We start from the raw sequence: 19,484 nt of genomic DNA, 5'->3' as shown, positions 1-19,484 counted from the left end.
GCTGGCATAATGAAACAAGGTATTGTTCTCACACTTCAAAAATATCCAATAATAGCTGAGGGACCCTCCCCCCCCCCTCACCTGATTGCACGAATGTCGTGCACCGGACCTCTAATATCAAATAACAGCCCTGGCCTGTGTGTCTAAGTGGTTAGAGTGTTGGCCTGCACACTGAAGGGTCTTGGGTTTGATTCCAGGTCAAGAGCATCTACCTGAATTATAGGTTTGATCCTTATCCAGGGCTCTGGTCGGGAGTGTTCAGGAGGCAACCAATTGATGTGTCTCTCTCACATCAGTCTCTCTCTGTCTCTCTATTTCTCTCTCTCTTCCTTCCCTCCCTTCCTCCCTTCCTCCCTCCCTCCCTTCCTCCCTCCCTCCCTCCCCCCTTATTCTCTCCATCCCTTCCACTCTCTCTGAAAATCAATGGGAAAATATCCTCCAGTGAAAATTAACACACACACACACACACACACACATACACACACACACACACACACACACAACACACAAGAAATCAAATAGTAAAGTTAGAAAGAACAGGTTACCTATTTCACCCAAGATAGTAAATGTACTTAATTTTTTTTTTTTTACCTTTTCCATGATTTGTACCTTGATTAATCATTCCTTACATTCCCTGTACATAATCTCACAATCTTGAGAATGTTTGATTAAGCCATGGGTGAATGATCAAAATATTGGTCTTGGAGAAGATTCATAGTTAAGTTTATAAATATTTATAGGCTTTCTAGAACCATGATGAGTATCACAATTGTGTGCTCTTACTCTCCAGACTAGGGAAATAGCATGGATTGCAGTGTTCTTCCAATGTGCTAGAGTGGACATAAAAAGTATGTGCAAACTATTGTTGAGATAGTTGGAAGCTTAACTGAAATATTCCAAATGTGTTTCATAGTGTAAATTATATAAATTCAACTATAGCAATAAAAAATCAATTGAATATAACAAATCTTCAGCTCAAGCATTCCTCAGGGTAACAGGGTCTGAGATGAGGCATTATGTAAAATACAAAGTAGAAAATCCTAACAATTATGCATAATGTTGATAAAATCATATTTTTAAAGAAATAACATCTTCAAATTTAATGCCAGAGTTACTGATTAAAATATTTTTGTGAGTAGAAATATATTAAATATATTATAAAACTATTAAGAAACTGATCTTCATTCTATGAGGAGGATTGTATTAACCAAGGAGAATAATAACATTCATTATATAAATATTTGTTTTCCTTTTTGTAAAGAAATAGGGGAGATTAGTATGGAATTAAAGATGTTAATGTTTTTATTCAATATTAGTATATTATTCAAATGCATATTGCTCATGCTGAAAAATAAGATTAAAGTCCAAATTCAGCAATGAACTGCTACTCATTCTCCTAAAAGTATAAGAAAATTTATTTGATGTGTACCTAAGGTTTGGATCTTGACAGAGGACTAATGCTGAGTTCAAATCATTTGTAATTCAAAATAGACTAATAATTTATGGTCAAATTGAGTATGGTATATGACATTACAATAAAATGTTATGTAGTATATTATTATATTTTAATGCAGTATATTAAATTATAGTAAAATTGATGCTAAAATGGAACTATTAATTTTTCAGAGGGTTGCTCAATCTTGAAGTTTCTCATTATGTTAATCCAGGTCCTCCAAGAAGCAGTTGAAAAGATAAACTTAACCATGTGAGGGTTTTATTAAGAGAACACTTGTGAGAAAGAAAATAGGGAGGGAGTTGGCCAAGACCAGCATTGCCATCTGACGGTAATGCAATTCTGCGTCCAAATGAAGGGGAGCTGGGGTGGGGGAAGTTAGACAGAAGTATCTTGGACTTCTGTGCAGTCTTACAGAGGTTGCACACCCTTTGGGGATCCCTGGAGTCAGTCAACCATCAGAGGAGTCCCATGTTTTCCACTTATGGGCCTGCCTAGAGTCTCTGCTGTGACCAGCCATTGGCTGGGAACAGTCCGTGGGAAGCATGGCTTAGCTAAGGTGACCAGACGTCCCGATTTTGGCGGGACAGTCCCGATTTTTAACAATTTGTCCTGCATCCCGCGGCGTTTTAAAAAAGTCCCGATTTTTGGAAAGAATGCATGACAAGCTAGGGAACGGCGGGAGAACGGAAGGGAATATACGGTTTTCGGCGGCCATGTGGCTATTTAGCCAGGATATGACTTTTATAATATTTTTGTTAATTTTATCATGTTAAACTTTAATAAGAACAAATAATTGTTGAGAACTGATTATCGAGAACTGCTTATCAAAGTTCGCATTGTTGATCAGTTGTTAGAATTCGACCACCATTGTTTGGACTTAATGAACAATGGCATTTTTTGGGATTGGCAACGACGAAAACATTTTGTAACTGTCTCTCAGACGATACACATCGTACTGCGTGCTAGTAAGCTAGTTAAACAAGTGATGTCATTACAAATCAGCTATTAGATAATTTAGGTAAGTAATTTATTTATTTCATAAATACATAAATTTTCTTGAATTTAGCAGACAGTACTCGTATTATTTATATTTTATAGTGGCGGCAAAAAGTCTAGCGCCGGCCTTGAAAGTGACACTTACAACTTACGTTACGGCAAATTCATGACCTTTTAAACAATGACAGCAATCTACTAAAAAAAAAATTCACTCAAATGAGAAATATGCCAAAGAATAAAATAATACTATACAAAGTTTTTTATTTATTATATTTGTAAATTGTACTTACGTTGAAATTTAAAAAAATACATTACAATACTATTTTTGCATTCTATGAAAATTTTTGTTGCTCAATATAGATCGAATTTTTAATCAAGAACCTGCCCCCTCCCTCCCCCCCCCCCCCCCCCCCCCGGTCAATGGTGTCCCGCTTTACCAATGTTAAAATCTGGTCACCTTAGGCTTGGCCCAAGCATGACAATGTGTTTCAGAGCCTGCAGCCATAGCCCCTGGTGAGTTACTGTCCACTAGTTGGAGGTCTGCAAGGCACGTTCTTCCTGACCCTCCTTATTAAATAGTAGAGGCCTGGTGCATGAAATGTGTGGACTGGGGAGAAGGGGAGAGGGGGGTCCCTCAGCCTAGCCTGAGCCCCCTCACAGTCTGGGATCCCTCAGGACATCCCTCTCGCAGTCCGGGACCCCAGCTCCTTACCGCCTACCTGCTCGTTGCTCCTTACCTCTTGGCTCGCTGCTCCTTAGTGCTGCCTCAGGGGCGGGAGAGGCTCCCACCACCGCCAAGGCACTCACCAGCCATAAGCTCGGCTTCTGGCTGGGCAGTGCACCCCCTGTGGGAGCGCACTGACCACCAGGGGGCAGCTCCTATGTTGAGCATCTGCCCCCTGGTGGTCAATGCGCATCATAGCGACCGGTCGTTCTGGTCGTTCTGCCATAAAGGTTGCTTAGGCTTTTATTATATAGATGGTTTTCATTTTTGAAAGCCCATTTGGCTCACTGATTCATTTAACTCCTAGTTTGTGATCCCCTGTTGTGTAACGCAAGAAAGTCACACAGCAAGGTAAACATTGCATCTGCCCCCACAGAGCTTATGGTTTGTGGGCATACAGATGATCATTATACAAAGTGTTGTTCTGTATTTAATTGAATATAATATACCTTCTATTGTTTCAGATAAAAGAGTTCTAAATCACCCTCCAGATTAAAATAAATTAAAATACTTGTATAATTTTATAATTTCTGAATATTTTTAAGGGAGCAGAATATAAATATTAACCAGTTGTTTCTTTGGAGTTGTCATTGCCTCCATTGTCAACCAAAGACTTAAGGATATGACTATCCACTATAATTTCAGATGGAAACCCAGAAATGAAGGAAATATTTTCCCACTCTCACTTTCTCCAGTATTCATTTATTAAATCCAGGAGGAACTAAGGGGTAATTTTGGATTACTGTCAATGTTAACAAATATTAGAAGCAGATACTGAGAAAGGAAGGTAAATTTTAAGAAACAATATCAAATTGTACTAAGTCCCTATTACACTTCAAATTTTTAAAGGCTCACTAACTTTGGCAATAATAATGAATTAAGTTGCGAGCTATGGTGGAAAAATCAAGGCTTTAGCCAAGCAGGTCCTCCTGTCATGAATAATATAGTACATTAAGCTTGCTTTTCATATTCATAATTCACTGTAAAATTAGGCTCTGAATTCTGGACCCAGATGCTTTGATATGTTAGAATAGTTTTATGATTTATTATAGGTACAAGCTGGTTACTTTTTCTCATTCTGATTGGTAGCATTCATATGTTAGAGGTGATGACCAGTGGTGATCATTGCTCTCTTCTGAGGCTACGAGCCAGGAAGCACACGCAGGCCACTGCAGTGCAGGTGTGGGCAGGTGTAAATAAAATGTGCAGTCAGCAAAAGAAGGGCATCTACTCAGTCTCACTGAAGAGCTGTGAGAATAATTTTCAATGTGTCAGAAATCCTTTATGTAAAACGAGCCTCCATGCCTGGAGGCAAGGGGAAAAGGTGACTTAGATAACCAAGGGCACTGTGACTTTGTAAATACAGGGTGGGCAAAAGTAGGTTGATAGTTATTCATATGGAAAATAAAACAATAATAAATAAGAATAAACTCAGTGTTTTGGGTACTCACAACTGTAAACCTACTTTTCCCCCACCCTGTATATTGTGAAATGCCTCTTAAGATAATGGACTGGTTACTTAAAAGCAAGTTTTAAAGGAGACATACAGTTGAGAGCAAGCAAAGTAAGAAAACTACTGAAAATCATTTCTTTTTAAGTGAGCAGGTTGATTTTTAAATATTTTAATATTTAAAATGTCATAGACTATCTTCAATACATGGTGTGACTTCATTCTTATAAGAAACTACCTAAAGTCATAGTTTGTATTCATCACATTGATTTTTGAATATTTTAACAATTAAAATGTCGTAGACTTCTTCAGTGTGTGGTGTGACTTCATCCTTGCTTTGGTCCTTTTCAGAGTTAGCTGGATTATTCTGCACTACCCAGACCTAGAAACTGAAAAAGGCCATTTCTCCTCATTATGACACATGAGCATAGGTCAGAAGTGTCATGTCCCAAGTCCAGAGAACACCCATGACAGCGAAACATGTTATCTGATTTTAATTATAGAACAAATGATAAGGTTGACATTGGGGTTTATCAGAGTCACAGATCATCATCACAAGTACTCCAGGTGGGAGGGACAAGCATGCTCCATCACCCTGGTCACCTTCATTTGGCCATCAAACATACAACATAGAGCTCTACTTACACTTCAAAAAATGCCAAATGATGAAAGTAGTCACAAAGCCCAAATTATGTATGTATCAGCTCCCAGATTGAGAAACCGTCCTACAATGTTAAAACTAGAATAATCTCTAAAGGAGAAAGTGATTGTTTATTTCTTTAATTATAACATGCTTTAAAATGTACCTGCACCATGGTTAAGTAAAAAATAAAGCCATGATCAGGTGCTCACACTGTTGTGTGAGTGGATTCATTAAAGAACAGGCATTGATGGGAGAGAGCAGGGGAAGGGGAGGGAGATTGGCAGGGGTGTGGATTCAGGACCTCAGGGGTGAGAGCCAAGTGATACTAGACAGGCCAGTCTAAGGGTCTGGAGGACTCATCTGAATGAGATGAGTGAAACTGAATTCTGCTAGTGTTGTCTGTTCACTGTAATAGAGGGTTAGAGATGGTTTCCTCATCATCATAGTACAATTGGATATCGTTATGTAAGAATTGCTCTCCCTGCTTGATATCTGCTGATAATGGTCTTTAATGATGATTGCAGTGAAAAAAGTGTTCCTGCTGCGCATCCTCATTTGTAGAAACGGTGCTGGAGGACAAAGGGAGGGCAGTTCCGTTCTTTGTGGTCCCCTCTGAACAGGCAGACAGCCTGGTGTCGTTTCCTCGTTCAGCACGGTCAGAATGTACCAAGCACCAATGCCAAAGCTGATGATTCCTCCATCAGATCCTTTAGGAGAACAATTTACTCAAAAGTTATATAAAAAGAGATCTCTCTTGCCCTGGCTGGATTTTCTCAGTGGATGGAGGGTCGGCCTGCGGTCTGAAGGGTCCTGGGTTTGATTCTGGTCAAGGGCACATGCCTGGGTTGCAGGCTCGGTCCCCAGTGTGGGGTGTGCGGGAGGCAGCCAATCAATGATTCTTTCATCATTGATGTTTCTCTCTCTCTTCCTCTCCCTTCTTCTGTAAAATCAATAAAAATATATTTTAAAAGAGAGGGAGAGAGAAAAATCTCTAAGATCTAATTAACCAAAGGAAATGTAAAAGTATAAAGTTGTGTTGCTAAGTTTTTAAGCTTTTATTGGATTGCAATTTCGCCATGTGAAAAAAGAATCTCAATTAAGATCATTACATAAACTTGAAATTGCATAGAACCTCTCACGCCCATATTTTGAATAATGATATCATTTAACCTCTTGTAAAATGACTGAAAAATCACTGTTCGTAGGCGGCGTGCAGTTACAGTGACCATTCATTACAGATGGGTAACGGTGCGGGGCCACAGAACATGCTCACACATCGCGGTGGCAGCCGAAGGCCAGGCGCAGCAGCTCAGCTCCATGCATATTCCTCCACAGTTTACAGGCTGCATTCCACTTCTTTCTGTCCGAAACCCACTGTAAAATTAAGTTATGAGTTCTGTTCGTGGATTGTTTTTTATGTGAGAAGAGCTTTCTAAAAGCCCGAAGATGGTTTTTACTTGTTCTGAGTGGTAGCTTTGGTATATTTAGAGGCAATGACCCATAGGGGTCATTTATCTCTTCTGAGGCTGCAGAGCCAGGAAGTAACTCAGGTCTCTGCCGTGGAGACTCCGGCCAGATGTAAATAAAGTGTGTGGTCAGAGGGAGGAGGACGTCTACTTCATCTCCTCGGAAGAGCTTTAAGAACAAACTTCAGTCTCAGATATTTCATGAAAAACCTGCTTCAAAGCCAAGGGAAGCCGTAAGAAAGTTTAATTAGATTATTGCACAGGTCTTGTCCTGTGACACTTAAGATGAGACAGGTTGTACTGAAAGCACAAGACAAGACATCCAAATATCGAAATAAATAGCTTCCATATTAATCAGGTTTTCAAGGTTAGGTCTCAGGGCAGCAGGTGTGGTTGGCGGTAAACACCTTTTATGGAACCCTGCTGCTTCACCCACATAGTTTTTCCTGCCTGCCTTGCCATTTTACTCTTCTTCTAACTCTTTTTTATTGTTGTCCTTGCATCCTTGTTATAATTGCATAAAATGGTAAAAAAAAAAAAAACAAACAACAAACAAAAAAACATCTGCAGGGTTTCAGCCCTGCTTCTCCTTTGATTCACTGCACCCTTTTCAGGCAAGCTTTGCTTATCTTTACTTTTATGGAGTAAAGATGTTGAGATCCTTTGGCTGCTCTGAGATCAAACTACTTAGATTTGCTTTCTGAGTTTTATTTATTTTTGTTTTGTTTTATCTTTTTTTGGCTGCTGTTGGTTTTATTTTGTTTTGTTATGAGAACCACAAGAAATTGCATGAGTCACTCCTTCTAATGGTTCTTCCACTGAACTCCATATCCTTTCCAGAAACAGTGATTAAAAGGTGCTTCATACACATTTTATTTCCTTGGTCCACTATTTTCCTAGTAGACCTTTTGTTAAAAGATTTCTTCTTCAACAAAGCGTTTTATTGGAAGATACAATAAACTGAGGTTAACTTTCTGATAGGCAAGACTACCCAGAAGTCTGAGTCACACGAGTATTTTCATAACCAGAAACATGCAAAACATGATTGTCTATCAGGGTTTACGTAAAGCAGGAGACATCTGTCTTGGATTCCCCCACCTTCCTGTTCTCACCCTTACGTGGTGTTGGCAAGTCAGCAGTCAGATGAGAGGAAGGATGTATATTTTTGCTCATTGGCTGTACTAGCATCCTGGTCAATGCAGATCTCTGTTGCTATGTATTTCTAGGGCCAACTCTGCTTTGAGCACCTGAATATAGCTGTTAATTTTGTTTGGACTTAATTCTGGGGAGATGGCTAACAGTCCTTGTAGTTCCCCTTCACTCCTAATTCTAATTGCAACCCACTGACTCTCCCAGAACAAGGAGGTGTTGGTCCAGCCCACAGGCAGGGGGGACCCTGGAGGTTTCTGGTGAGAAAGTGTGGTGGGACTGGTTGGAAGAGGGCCCGGGGGTCGGCCTACAAGAGTCTGGCGGGGCAGGGGAGAGACCCTGAATTGTTTGGATTCCCAACTCCCACTTGGAATTCTGGGCTTTCATAGATCTCTGGATTGCCTGGGGGGAAAGTCAGCATGGAAACATCAGTGTGTCCATTTCCCTCTTTGCCAAAAAGGGAATGACCTGAAATCTGAGGGCTTCCTGAATCCTCCTGAGGGTGAGCTGAAATGTGGGCCAATTCCTCTCCGTCCGGAGTTGGGTGGGTGCTTTGTCCACCGTTTCACTGACACGGATGGCTGCCCGGTCTGCTTTCTCTGGGCATCAGCCGACTGAGGAGGTCAGTGACTGTGATTCAACGAGCAGATGAGAAAAACAACCTCCACTTAAGGAGATTCAGCAGCTATAAAATGGGAGAAAAACCAAAGCAACCAGAATCATTCCCTACAAATATAAAGCCACTCCAGGAGACAGATGGCATTCGGAATGAAACTTAGTAAGAGCTTGAAGGAAATTCTAGTAAAGCAACAAAAAGACCTTGAGGAATGAAAACTTTTTTATTTTTTTATTTTTCCAGACTGAAAAACTCAGCAGGAAAGAATGGTCTTTGTTGATGCTTGACTTTATCACCTGGAAGATAAAGTGAATGAAACACTTGACCCCACAAAAATAAGTCCTAAACGATAGAAATCAGGAGGCACAGTAAAATAGCTTAGAGAGTAGTGGAGGAGACTCAATGTGAGGAATCGGCACTCCACGCGGTTCAAGGGGTCGAGTTGAAACAGTACTTGGGCACACCATCTATGAAATGTTCCGGCTAAAGAAAACCTTGTGTCCATAGATTTAAAGCACCCGGAATAGATGAGGGCAGTCTACGCCTAGGAACAATCTGACAAAGATTCCTAAATCATAGGGAAGCTTGCAAATTTGGAGAAAAAAAGTAAAAAAGCCAGAAGCTGCTGGAATAATAGCTACAGACTACTAAGAGACTAGGTCTGTGAAAAGACGCATCCTTAAATAGACAAACCCCGCATTCCCCCCAAAAAAGATCACCTCATTCATTAAGATAAAGTTCTGTTCCAGATACATCCCATCACAGTTTCTAACTTATTTCTTCCTGGCATTATCACTCTTCAAAATTTTCATTAGTTCCTTTTCTCTGTGTTTATTTTCTGTCTCCCCCGCTGGAATGCAAGATGCCTGAATTGCAGGGAGTTTGTTTCCTGTGTCTTTAGCTCTTAAGCAACAAATATTAATGGACTGACTGTCAATTTTAACTTTTATAGTTTAAAATTTTTATACAAAAATATGTAATAGGAAAAAAATGTTTTTAATTTGAAGGTTTTTAAAAGTCACCTCATGTCAGACTTTTATTAAGGAATGAATCTTATCTATTTACATGAGGGTTTTTTCCTTTTTTTGGTTCAAAAGGTAATATTTTTTAAAGGTCTAAAGAAATTTTATTCAAGATTTTAACCTCTTAAGAGAAATGGGAAAATACTGTTCTGGTTATGTTGTATTAAAGTATTTCCTTTTCTTGTTCAATAAAACAAACAAACAAAACAAACAAAAAAACTCCAAGGCAAGAATGCTGTCTTTCTAAAAATATATGCGTTTGAGGTATATCCATTCAAATGAATGACTGCTCTGTGGTGGGACTAAGTTCGTTCTTTGGTTTGTACACACTGATGCAGTGCCTCCCAGGTACCGACGTGATGCTGGGCCCTGAGGTCCCCTGTACACTCATGGAGCTCGCGGTCTAGCATGTGAGCAGCAGAGTGATACCTCTCAGTGCTGGGAGGCAGGAGCCTGGCGGTGAGACCCTGGCCTCCAGAGTTAGACAGACTGGAGCTGAATACCATATCCGCCACAACAGGAACGTGATGTCATCCCTCTAATGCACCGTTTTCTTTTTATAGCGAATGATGCTCATGATACTAAACATTCCATCAGTATTTTTATCATTTGGCATAAAATGTGAATGAAAAGGGAGGAGTAGGAAGTGTCCTTCAGAAACCCTGATATGATGAGACAGTTCAATCAGTGCTGAGTTGCCCAGAGTTACTCCAAGAATAGCTGCTCTCAAGCCAAAAATAATAATAATAAAATAAATAAAAGGCCCTGCAGAAAATACGAGCAGAGCCAAGGAAAGAATCTGTCTGTCAGAAAGTGGTTCATGAATAAAAGAAGCCTGTGGTTGGAAGTCCAACAAGACTGGAGTCCAGTACACGATGCCAGCTGTGTAATCTCAGGCAAATTCCTAAAATTCTGAACCTAAGTGTCTCCTCTGTATGACTGGAATAATATACTCATGGCGACTGCAAGGGTTACACACAAACATGCAAATCCCGTAGAGCACTCAATAAATACTTAGTACCTATTATGTTCTTTTTTAAAAAGATCAAAATGCACATGTGGTCCATGTCTCCATATGTGCAGTGCACGGGAGAGCGTATTGGATGGATGGATGCATTGCAGTCTGATAACCTTTGAACTCTAACACTACCTAGTTGCACTTGTTTAGACGCATGCTCTTCAAGCATAAAATAGAAACCTATTCTTCACTGTAAAATTATGAATTAATATTCTGGCATTCAAGCCAATCTCTGCTCCACAACAGCCCCATATTAACTCAATGCTCATCCAATTGGGGAGTATACACCTGTCTTCAGGGCACACAGATCTTTCTGTCTGAGTGATGGCAGTCATTGAACCTGGAAGAAAGGCATGAAAGTTCTCACAGCTGTCCATGAGCAACTAGACTCCCTAAAAATTGGGGGGGCTTAATCTCTACTATGTGAGACCATCATCATGAACCCTCATCTGTTTGTATCCTGACCCATTCTTATGGAGGCTTTAATCATTTCCCGGGAGTTTGTCATATGTAATTAGCCATGTTTAAAATCTTGCCTTCATTAACCTGGAAAGGCTCAGCAGTTATTGTGGAAAGACTTAATGGATCTGACCTTTTAAATAAAGGCAAAAAAAAAGAAAAAGGGAATTTAGTCACTGTGTGTGTGTGTGTGTGTGTGTGTGTGTGTGTGTGTGTGTGTGTGTACACGTGTGCAGTGACTAAATACCTAGACAGCTTCTGCATATCAGACCCGGAACATTCCATGTGGCATTCCCGTTGGCACTTGCACTGCTAATCCTGCTGTCTTTGTCTTTGCAGAGCACAGTGATGTTGACCAGGAGACGGCGCTGGCTGGTGCGCAGGGCTTCCTGGGCTGCCTGTCTGCAGTGCAGCTCAGCCACGTGGCCCCTCTGAAGGCTGCTCTGCACCCCAGCCGCTCCACCCTCGTCACTGTCTCAGGGCACGTGACGGAGTCCAGCTGCGTGGCCCAGGCTGGCACTGACGCCACATCCAGGGAAAGGACACACTCCTTTGCAGGTAGCATATGTGTGTGTCGTTACCCAGCCGCAAACACAGCTTGTCCATTGCCTTGAAAACTTCCGATGCTGCTGTGATGCGACATTCTCCAGATGGCTTCTTAAAATTGCTTCCGTTTAACTTTCAGTTCCCTTTCCCATTTCTCTCTAGATTCGCACTTTCCTATGCATGCGGGACATCGCAGTTGACATTTCTTAAGTTTAAAATAACAGAGATCCCACATTGACCTACATTCTGTTCTGCTTTAAAACGTTTATGACATTTTCAAAATTCTTTTTACTTGCATATATCACCCCCGTCTTCCCCCCCCCCTTTTGTCCTTTTACTGCAGATCATTCTGGAACAAGAGATGACAGAGAGCCCCTGGCTAATGCTATCAAAAGTGACTCTGCAGTAATTGGAGGTAATAGAAAGCATGAATGAGCTCCGCTTTGGTTCTTACTATCATTGCTAGGAATGGTGAATCTTTAGCATTCTAGAAACTCGTTCAGTGTTAGGCACTGAATCCTGAGGCCCATGGGGTTGGTTGATTATTTCTACTGGATTGTCTTATAGAGTATTCCTCAATTCCCAGCTTCCTTGGAGATTTTCAGTATAAATAATTGATCATTTTACTGAAGCACCACACTTAAAGAACAGTTGCTAAACTGTGTAATAAGGAATATAATTTAGCTGGAAAATGGCCATCTACATTCCCTAGGTAATTCTGAATATATTTGAAGAAGTATCATTTTTTATGGCTTCTTGGACATATCACTGCTTCTGCAAGGGTTTATGTAAAGAGTTGAGAAAACCTGAGATTAACATTAGAAGCATTTTATGTTGCCTTAATGATTAATAAAACAGACATTTTCATTGTTTAGATGCTACCATCAATAAATATTATATTTTATTTAAATTTGTATAAATTTTAGGTAAATTGAATAAAAATGGTTCCTAGTTACTTTAAATTGCAGATTTCACACAAAAAATGAGTATATCTTTCTAGCAATGAAACAGTATATTCTCTGAGACATAATTTTTTTCAATACCAACCCCTCAAATAAACTTTTAATGATTTTAAGAATGGCATTAAACTCAGATTATTGAAATGTTTCTGGCCTTTTTTCCACACTCTGCACATATGAACATAAAAAGTAAACATTTATTTCATTACATTGCCAGATAATGTGATTACTCATATACTTGGGCAACTTATGTGGGCTTCGGTTTTATCTTTTTATATCCTTACTCACCTAGACATCGCCTTCCTTTAAGTAATTAGGATTTTATTTAGACAGTATAGTACTGGTCAGATCTTTGTGAGGATATCCACATCCTCATTGCTATTCCCATTGCTTTACTTTTTATCAAATTCATAGTGTATAAATTAACACTTCCTAAATAGGATCCCCAATTAGTCATGTAAGAAGCAAAAAACCTGTTAGAACAGTTGCTAATAACTGCATGTCTAAAAAGAAATACGTTGATATATACTATTAACATATTTCACCATTATATGGTGAAAACTCATTTAAAGCTATAGCATTTCAATCTTAACACTTTAAAGCAGGTTTCTAGTCAAACAAATGGTCTCAGTCTCATAATGGTGCTTGCTATACATTTAACCAGTACAGATATAGGGAGATAGAGATACAGGGGGAGAGAGAGTGATTGCATAGTCAAGTCGATGTTAGAACTAAGTATTTACTCTTTAGAATACTGTTGCTGTGGGCAAAGATCATTGACCAGATTTACGGAGTAGCGGAGAGCTCTATTAAGTCATTCTGTGTTATTTTGGAATGGAAACAAGTTATAGATCGCCTATAAAATTCTTACTTGATTCAAATGCGTAGAGCAGAGAAGGACAATGTGGAAGGTTTGCAGCTCGGGGACTCGCTAAGATCTACGGATCTGGTGTCTGCCCTTGATCATTGCAGGGACTGAGCCGCAGAGGCAGAGCAGCTGGCCATGGCCTTCTAAGAGGCTTTGCCCTGGGACCATGTGCAGTTTATCTGCTCAATCCCAGAATGTCATCCTCGGGTGCATTTCTCCATCTGGGAGCATCGTGGTAGAATTCTTCGCCCGTTGTCTAGTTACTTATAAACTGCACCCACAGTGTAACAATAATTAATTCACTTGAGGATTTTCCCAAATTGGATAATCCCCCAATGTTCTATATTTCAGATGATCTTTTCTTCAGTTACAAACACTGAATAACATAATATAGGAAATTGATTTAATAAGACATTTAAAAACTGGTGACCCAGTTTTAGAGGATTTACTGGAGAGGGTTTCTGGCCAACCCACACAAACATGGATGGCCAGATTTAGAGAGAAAGCTATGTAATTTCCTCCTAAAAACACATTCACACAGAGTTTCAGATGGCAACAGCATAGAGTGCAGTAGTTGGCCATATTTTATTTAGAATATCTTTTGCATTATTTGTATAATCAAGGTTTTTCATGGACATGACAAATCCTGACATAGCATCTTCCCCAAATTAAAGGACATAAATCACGTACACGGAGGAACTGGTTCCAGCTCCATTGGTTTTGGATGGACTGCCCGGATGTCCTCCCTGGGCCAGTGTGAAGCTGATGTTTATTTTATAGTCGCAATACCCTGCTCTCTATAACGTCTCCATCAGTTTTCATGTTGACATGGTTCAGAACTTTTTTTTTTAAACCAGAGGCCTATAACCAGACGACAGAGATATTTATAGCAACTCAACTGGTTGCTTTTCTAAGGTGAGAGGCAAAATATAACAACAAATGGATATTCTGATTAAAATTATTATTTATTAATATGGCTAATAATAACAAAAATAGCCACACCCATTAGTAAAGTCTTCAGATTTGAGGTACAGAATTTGGTTACCACATTTATATTAAATTTAGCTACATTGCTCTCCTCAGATAAGGTTGACCCAGACAAAAATCCACTTAGCCACTGGCAATGTTATGCTTCGCTCTAATGAACCTGGCCCTAAAAGCATGTGCTCAGGAAGCCACTGTCACTGATGGGACCCTGCAGAGGTTTGGCTTGGTCGGACTCCATGAAACTAGAATGAAGACTCACAGTTTTACCATAGGATCCACATTGCTGTTTTCACTGACCTATTTTTGTCTGTAAAAAAACAGCCATTAGTTAACAACTCTACTGATCTCATCAGAAAAGTCTAAGTGTTAGGAAACTCTCCAACGCATGGTGCCAGACAGAATCCCAGATTCTGTCTTTCATGTGAAAGCTTGACTTTATCATTGACAATATATACAGGGGTGGGCAAAAGTAGGCTTACAGTTGTTCATGTGGAAAAATACAAACAATAATTTAAGAATAAACTTTTGTGTACTCACAACTGTAAACCTCCTTTTGCAAACCCCCGTATACTGTCAGTCATTCTTGAAGGGACATTCTAAAATGGAACTCCCTTCATTTTGGAGGAAATATCTGCCAAATTTCCGAGTCAAACAATCATAGTTTGTCTGTCAGTCATTCTTTCAATAGACACGGTGTTCCGTGCAGCGAGAAGCAACTAGGACAGCTCACAGCTCACACATTCACACAAGCACTTGCATGGAGACAGCCATCATACTTCAGGGTAGACGACCAGAGGTACTTTATGGAAAATTTTTATTTCTTCACCCAAAATGTTAAAAAGAGTTATAACCAAAGGTCAAGATTTAATGAAATGAGTAATTTTTAGTGTTTCATCAGGGACACTCTTGAGTGAATCTGTTTTTTTTTTTTTTAATTTTGTTTGTTTTCCTTTGATTGCCTAGCAGTGCAAGCCTTCCTTTATTTACAACCAGAAGTTTCAAAAAATAAATATTCTTCATATAGAAATAATCTAAATGTACCTATATGTGGGTATCAATATATTTCATTAGTCATTATTTATATACTGTATATAACCTGTTTCTGCTATTCAGCATATTATAAATTATTGAAAATCAACATCATTAAAATGTTTACATATTTAAGTATGAGAAAACATTTAATTATTTTGTGATGTTACTACTGTCCTGTAATTTCAAAATAATTATAACTTGTCTGTGTCTTAGTTTGAAGTGACTACATGGTCTTAGAGACCTTCTTGTGTTAAATATAAATGCACGGAATAAATTCAATATAATATACATCCAGAATAACTGGGGGTGAATCATCCTCAAGGGTAATAGAACTCAGAAGTAAACTCAATATATCATGATGCCACTTGATCCAGAAATACCTGAAATTTTGATATTTCCAATTTTGATTTAAGCTGAAAATCATTTTACGATGACTTATGAAACAATGAAGTCAACACCGTCTCTGTTCAGGCGAACCTTCTGACTTTGCGTTTCTTTTCTCTCTTCTCTCACCAGGTTTGATAGCTGTTGTGATCTTTATCTTGCTGTGTATCACTGCCATAGCTGTTCGCATTTATCAGCAGAAAAGGTTATACAAAAGAAATGAGGCAAAAAGGTCAGAGAATGTAGACGGTGCCGAGGCTGTTTTGAAAAGCCAGCTTAATAGACAAAATGCAGTCAGTGAAAATCAGAAAGAATACTTCTTCTGATTGGCAGCCATGACTTAGCTTGCAATGACAATAGTGTGTTTTAACAGCCAGGGGCTCTAAATGGACAAAACTATGTTCTTGCATTGAATGTACAGGCGATGGATCTGCAGCACTGCCATCTCGCCATGTCCAGACTCACGATGGCTCCAGGAGGCCTCGTCCAGTGACACGTTTCACTAGCAGTCATGCTCTGTAACAGGAATTAGATCATGTTGTTCATTTCCAAATGTTCTGATGGGATCTAAATGCAAGTTTAACTGGTTTGATGACTGTGGTTTTTAACACTGTACCCCTGGTCTTTCAACCACGTGATACATGAGTTTTGTTCGAGGTAAATATCAAAACTGGACTAGAATGGCCTTGCTTTATTTGAGAACATATGCTGTGTTTGCTTTAGTGTTCCCCTGGTGTTATTCATAGCCCTGGAAATGCTTCTAAGATCCTGTTTGGCTGGTGTTTGCATCTTCAGTGGCCAAAAGCATTTAAACAAACCCCTTTGCCTTTCTCTGTATTACATTCAATACAATTGATCAATAGCCTTGAAAGATGTTTTCTTGTCATTGGTTTGTTTGTATTGCTCTTTTCCTATTTGACTGTTATTAATGATTTTTAATACATTAGGTTTTGAGTGTCAGAATTCAGCTCTGAACGTAGAATTCATATGTAACAAGTCTCAGAAAGTGCTTTGGTCATCAGTGTGTGATGTCTGGCCTTTAATTTGCTATTCTTGTTTGGGAGTGTCAGTAGTTAAGACCTTTTGTAAGGCCAATTTCCCAAGGATTGTGAAATGTTGGTAACTAAAGTTGTTGATATAAAAACACAATCCTTAACACTGCCAAATAGTATCTTTATTTACAACTGTAATATCTCAAATGAACTATACTGCCTAGAATATTTTCCCCAAATGTTTTGTCTGTTTTCTTTATAGTTTCATACTTTTTTTTCTGAAGTTTATCACCAACTTTTTTTTATCTCCCTTCACTATATTCCACGGAGCATGGTATTAGGAAAAAAGAGACACTTAAAGCGTAGAGGTCCATTCCCCATTCTAAAATATGGACCCCTTTAGGCATACATTTTGCTGTGCACTGACCACCAGAGCATACTTTTTGAAATACAAGTAGAAACCATGCCCTCTTTCTGCAAAACCGGTAGAGTGATTAAAGTCTGCTCATTCTAAAGGGTGATGACATATTATATGATATATACTAAGTGGGTCTGTGTAGTCACTTCTCATTTACGACATTGGGGTACATTTATAACAAAGTACCAAAAGTCAGTATAGCCTACTAACTAGTAGATTCTGATTAGGGGATATACACATACCAAGAGATTAAAGAATTAGCAAAAACCTTCTGAAGCTGATACAATTTGAGGCCATGTAAACAAGATATTTGCATGTAGCTATCTTTGAATTCCACAAACAATTAAATAATAAAGGCACTTTGCTATTTATAATCACACTTTCTAGATGCCTACTAAGGAAAAATTGGATTCCTTAGCTTGTCCATACAAGAATAATTTGGAAATATATCAATGAGGCATCTTTTTGTTCTTTTTAACCCTCCTTACAAAACCTGCCTGTCCTTTCTCATAGCACTATCTCCATTTTGATGTTTCTGTAAATGCCTGACTAACTTAAGGATATGAATTAATATAGTAGTTCATGAAGGACCTGTGTTGACAAATGGCATATTTTTTATTTTTTACTTGAAAGACTTGTGGTGGTGGCTAGTGAAGGCTTGAGCGTAGAAATAGTTTTTATTTGATGCAAAGCTGAATGCGGACATCAGAACAAGCCTGAATCTTTTATAGATGTTTATGTTGTTTAGTAGCAGCATTAACCTGGCTGGGAGCTGGAATGTAGACAGGTTTATGGATGGTGAAGCCGCATAGTGCTCTGTGGTCTGCACGGCTCGAAACTGCAACATTATGGCATCAAAATGCACCAATACATCACGCGCCATGACTTTCATTTCCCGATCTGTGATCTTTGTTCCTTCTCTTTTTCTTAATAAAGTGCAGTTTTCAATTAAAATGCACAATATATTTTAAAAAACATTGTACAAAAGTTTAAAATGAGAAAATTATACTGGATTTTTTTTTTCTTAAAACAGTAAAAAGATGTGTAGATGTTTGCCTTCTCTACTGGTATGTGTGTTTTTTGAAACCTATTGGTAATTATTATGAATTAACAAAAGATGTATTTATAATGTATTTTTTTCTTTTAAGTGGATTCAGTAATGAAAGGAAAAAATATGAAAAGGTTTACTGATTGTAACAAGTAAAGGAAATTAAACTAGACTTTCAGTTTTGCCAGAGAACTATGACTTGTTAGCAGTTGTTCGTTGAGAGATTATTACATATTTAAATTTGGGGGTGTCCTTTTACTTCTGCAGAGAGCTTGGCCAATGAGCACTCACAGATGCACAGGATTATATGGGAAAACACAGCGTGGGGCAAAAGTAAGTTAACAGTTGTGAGTACACAAAACACAGTTTATTCTTGTATTATTATTTTCTAATTATTGTATCATTTTCCATAAGAGCAACTGTAAACCTAGTTTGCCTCATTCTATATAGTGCACTTTGCTATAATGTAAACATTTTAAAAAAATTTTATTTGTGATTTGAAATGAAAACAATACCTAATTAACCTTCTCTTCTTGAGAGGTCTACATTTTCCACATCTCATTCAATTCACATGTGCAATATGCAAATAGAGTAGAGTCAGTGTGGCACATGAAATGGGGGTCATCCGTGGGAAATGGCATCTCAATTTTGTAGAAACAATGCCACTGAAATAGCCCTTGTTCACTCTAGGAAACAGCTCCATTTTTTCTTTTCTATCTTCTCCCAAGTGTTGCTCTTTGAAGCACACTGAATACACTCGTTACATGGTAAATGAAAGACAACAAGAAGCAACCAGACAGCCAACCAAACAGGAGTCAATTATGTAGAATTCTCTTTCATTCGACAGCATTGTCCTTCACCTCTAACAGGCCTGGGACGCATCCGCCCGGCAGGTGGAGAGCACTGAGGCATTAGGTGGTGCGGACAGCTCAGTCTGCAGAGGGAGCGTCCGAGGTGCAGACAGGGGTGAGGTTCCCGGGGGACCTGTGGCAGCCCGTAGGTGGCGAAGGCGGGGCTGGAATTTCCTCTTCACTCCACAGTTGGCTGACCTTAGTGCCTCCAAGACCTGGAGCTTTGACAATTACTTGGTGGTGTCGAACATTGGAAGGATCTCGATATCCTCTTTGTCCAGAGTGACCTACAGGTCTAGATCTTTTCCAGATTCTTTAAAAATGAACACAAACCTTTATTTGATAGGCCATTGCCATTAATAGATTGGTGTTTGTATTTTTTAAAGAAATATTAAGTGTG

General features: G+C 39.0%; 1 protein-coding gene across 6 annotated transcripts in view; it reads left to right on the top strand.

Annotated features, from left to right (window-relative positions):
* CNTNAP4 (contactin associated protein family member 4) overlaps positions 1-16,161 on the top strand; it is a 250,813-nt gene extending 234,652 nt beyond the window's left edge. For 5 of the 6 annotated variants that reach the window (XM_054710986.1, XM_054710988.1, XM_054710989.1 and 2 more), the window contains 3 exons: positions 11,339-11,557; positions 11,889-11,960; positions 15,908-16,161. In XM_054710986.1, the coding sequence (XP_054566961.1) occupies positions 11,339-11,557; positions 11,889-11,960; positions 15,908-16,101 (485 nt within the window). In that variant the 3' untranslated portion in view covers positions 16,102-16,161. The remainder of the gene's footprint in view (positions 1-11,338; positions 11,558-11,888; positions 11,961-15,907) is intronic. The other variant, XM_054710987.1, reaches the window with a different exon arrangement.
* The last annotated feature ends 3,323 nt before the right edge of the window (positions 16,162-19,484 follow it).

This window comes from Eptesicus fuscus, chromosome 21 (assembly GCF_027574615.1).
Source record: "Eptesicus fuscus isolate TK198812 chromosome 21, DD_ASM_mEF_20220401, whole genome shotgun sequence".
In the NCBI taxonomy this organism is placed as follows: domain Eukaryota; kingdom Metazoa; phylum Chordata; class Mammalia; order Chiroptera; family Vespertilionidae; genus Eptesicus; species Eptesicus fuscus.
This window is presented reverse-complemented; position numbering and strand designations above follow the sequence as displayed.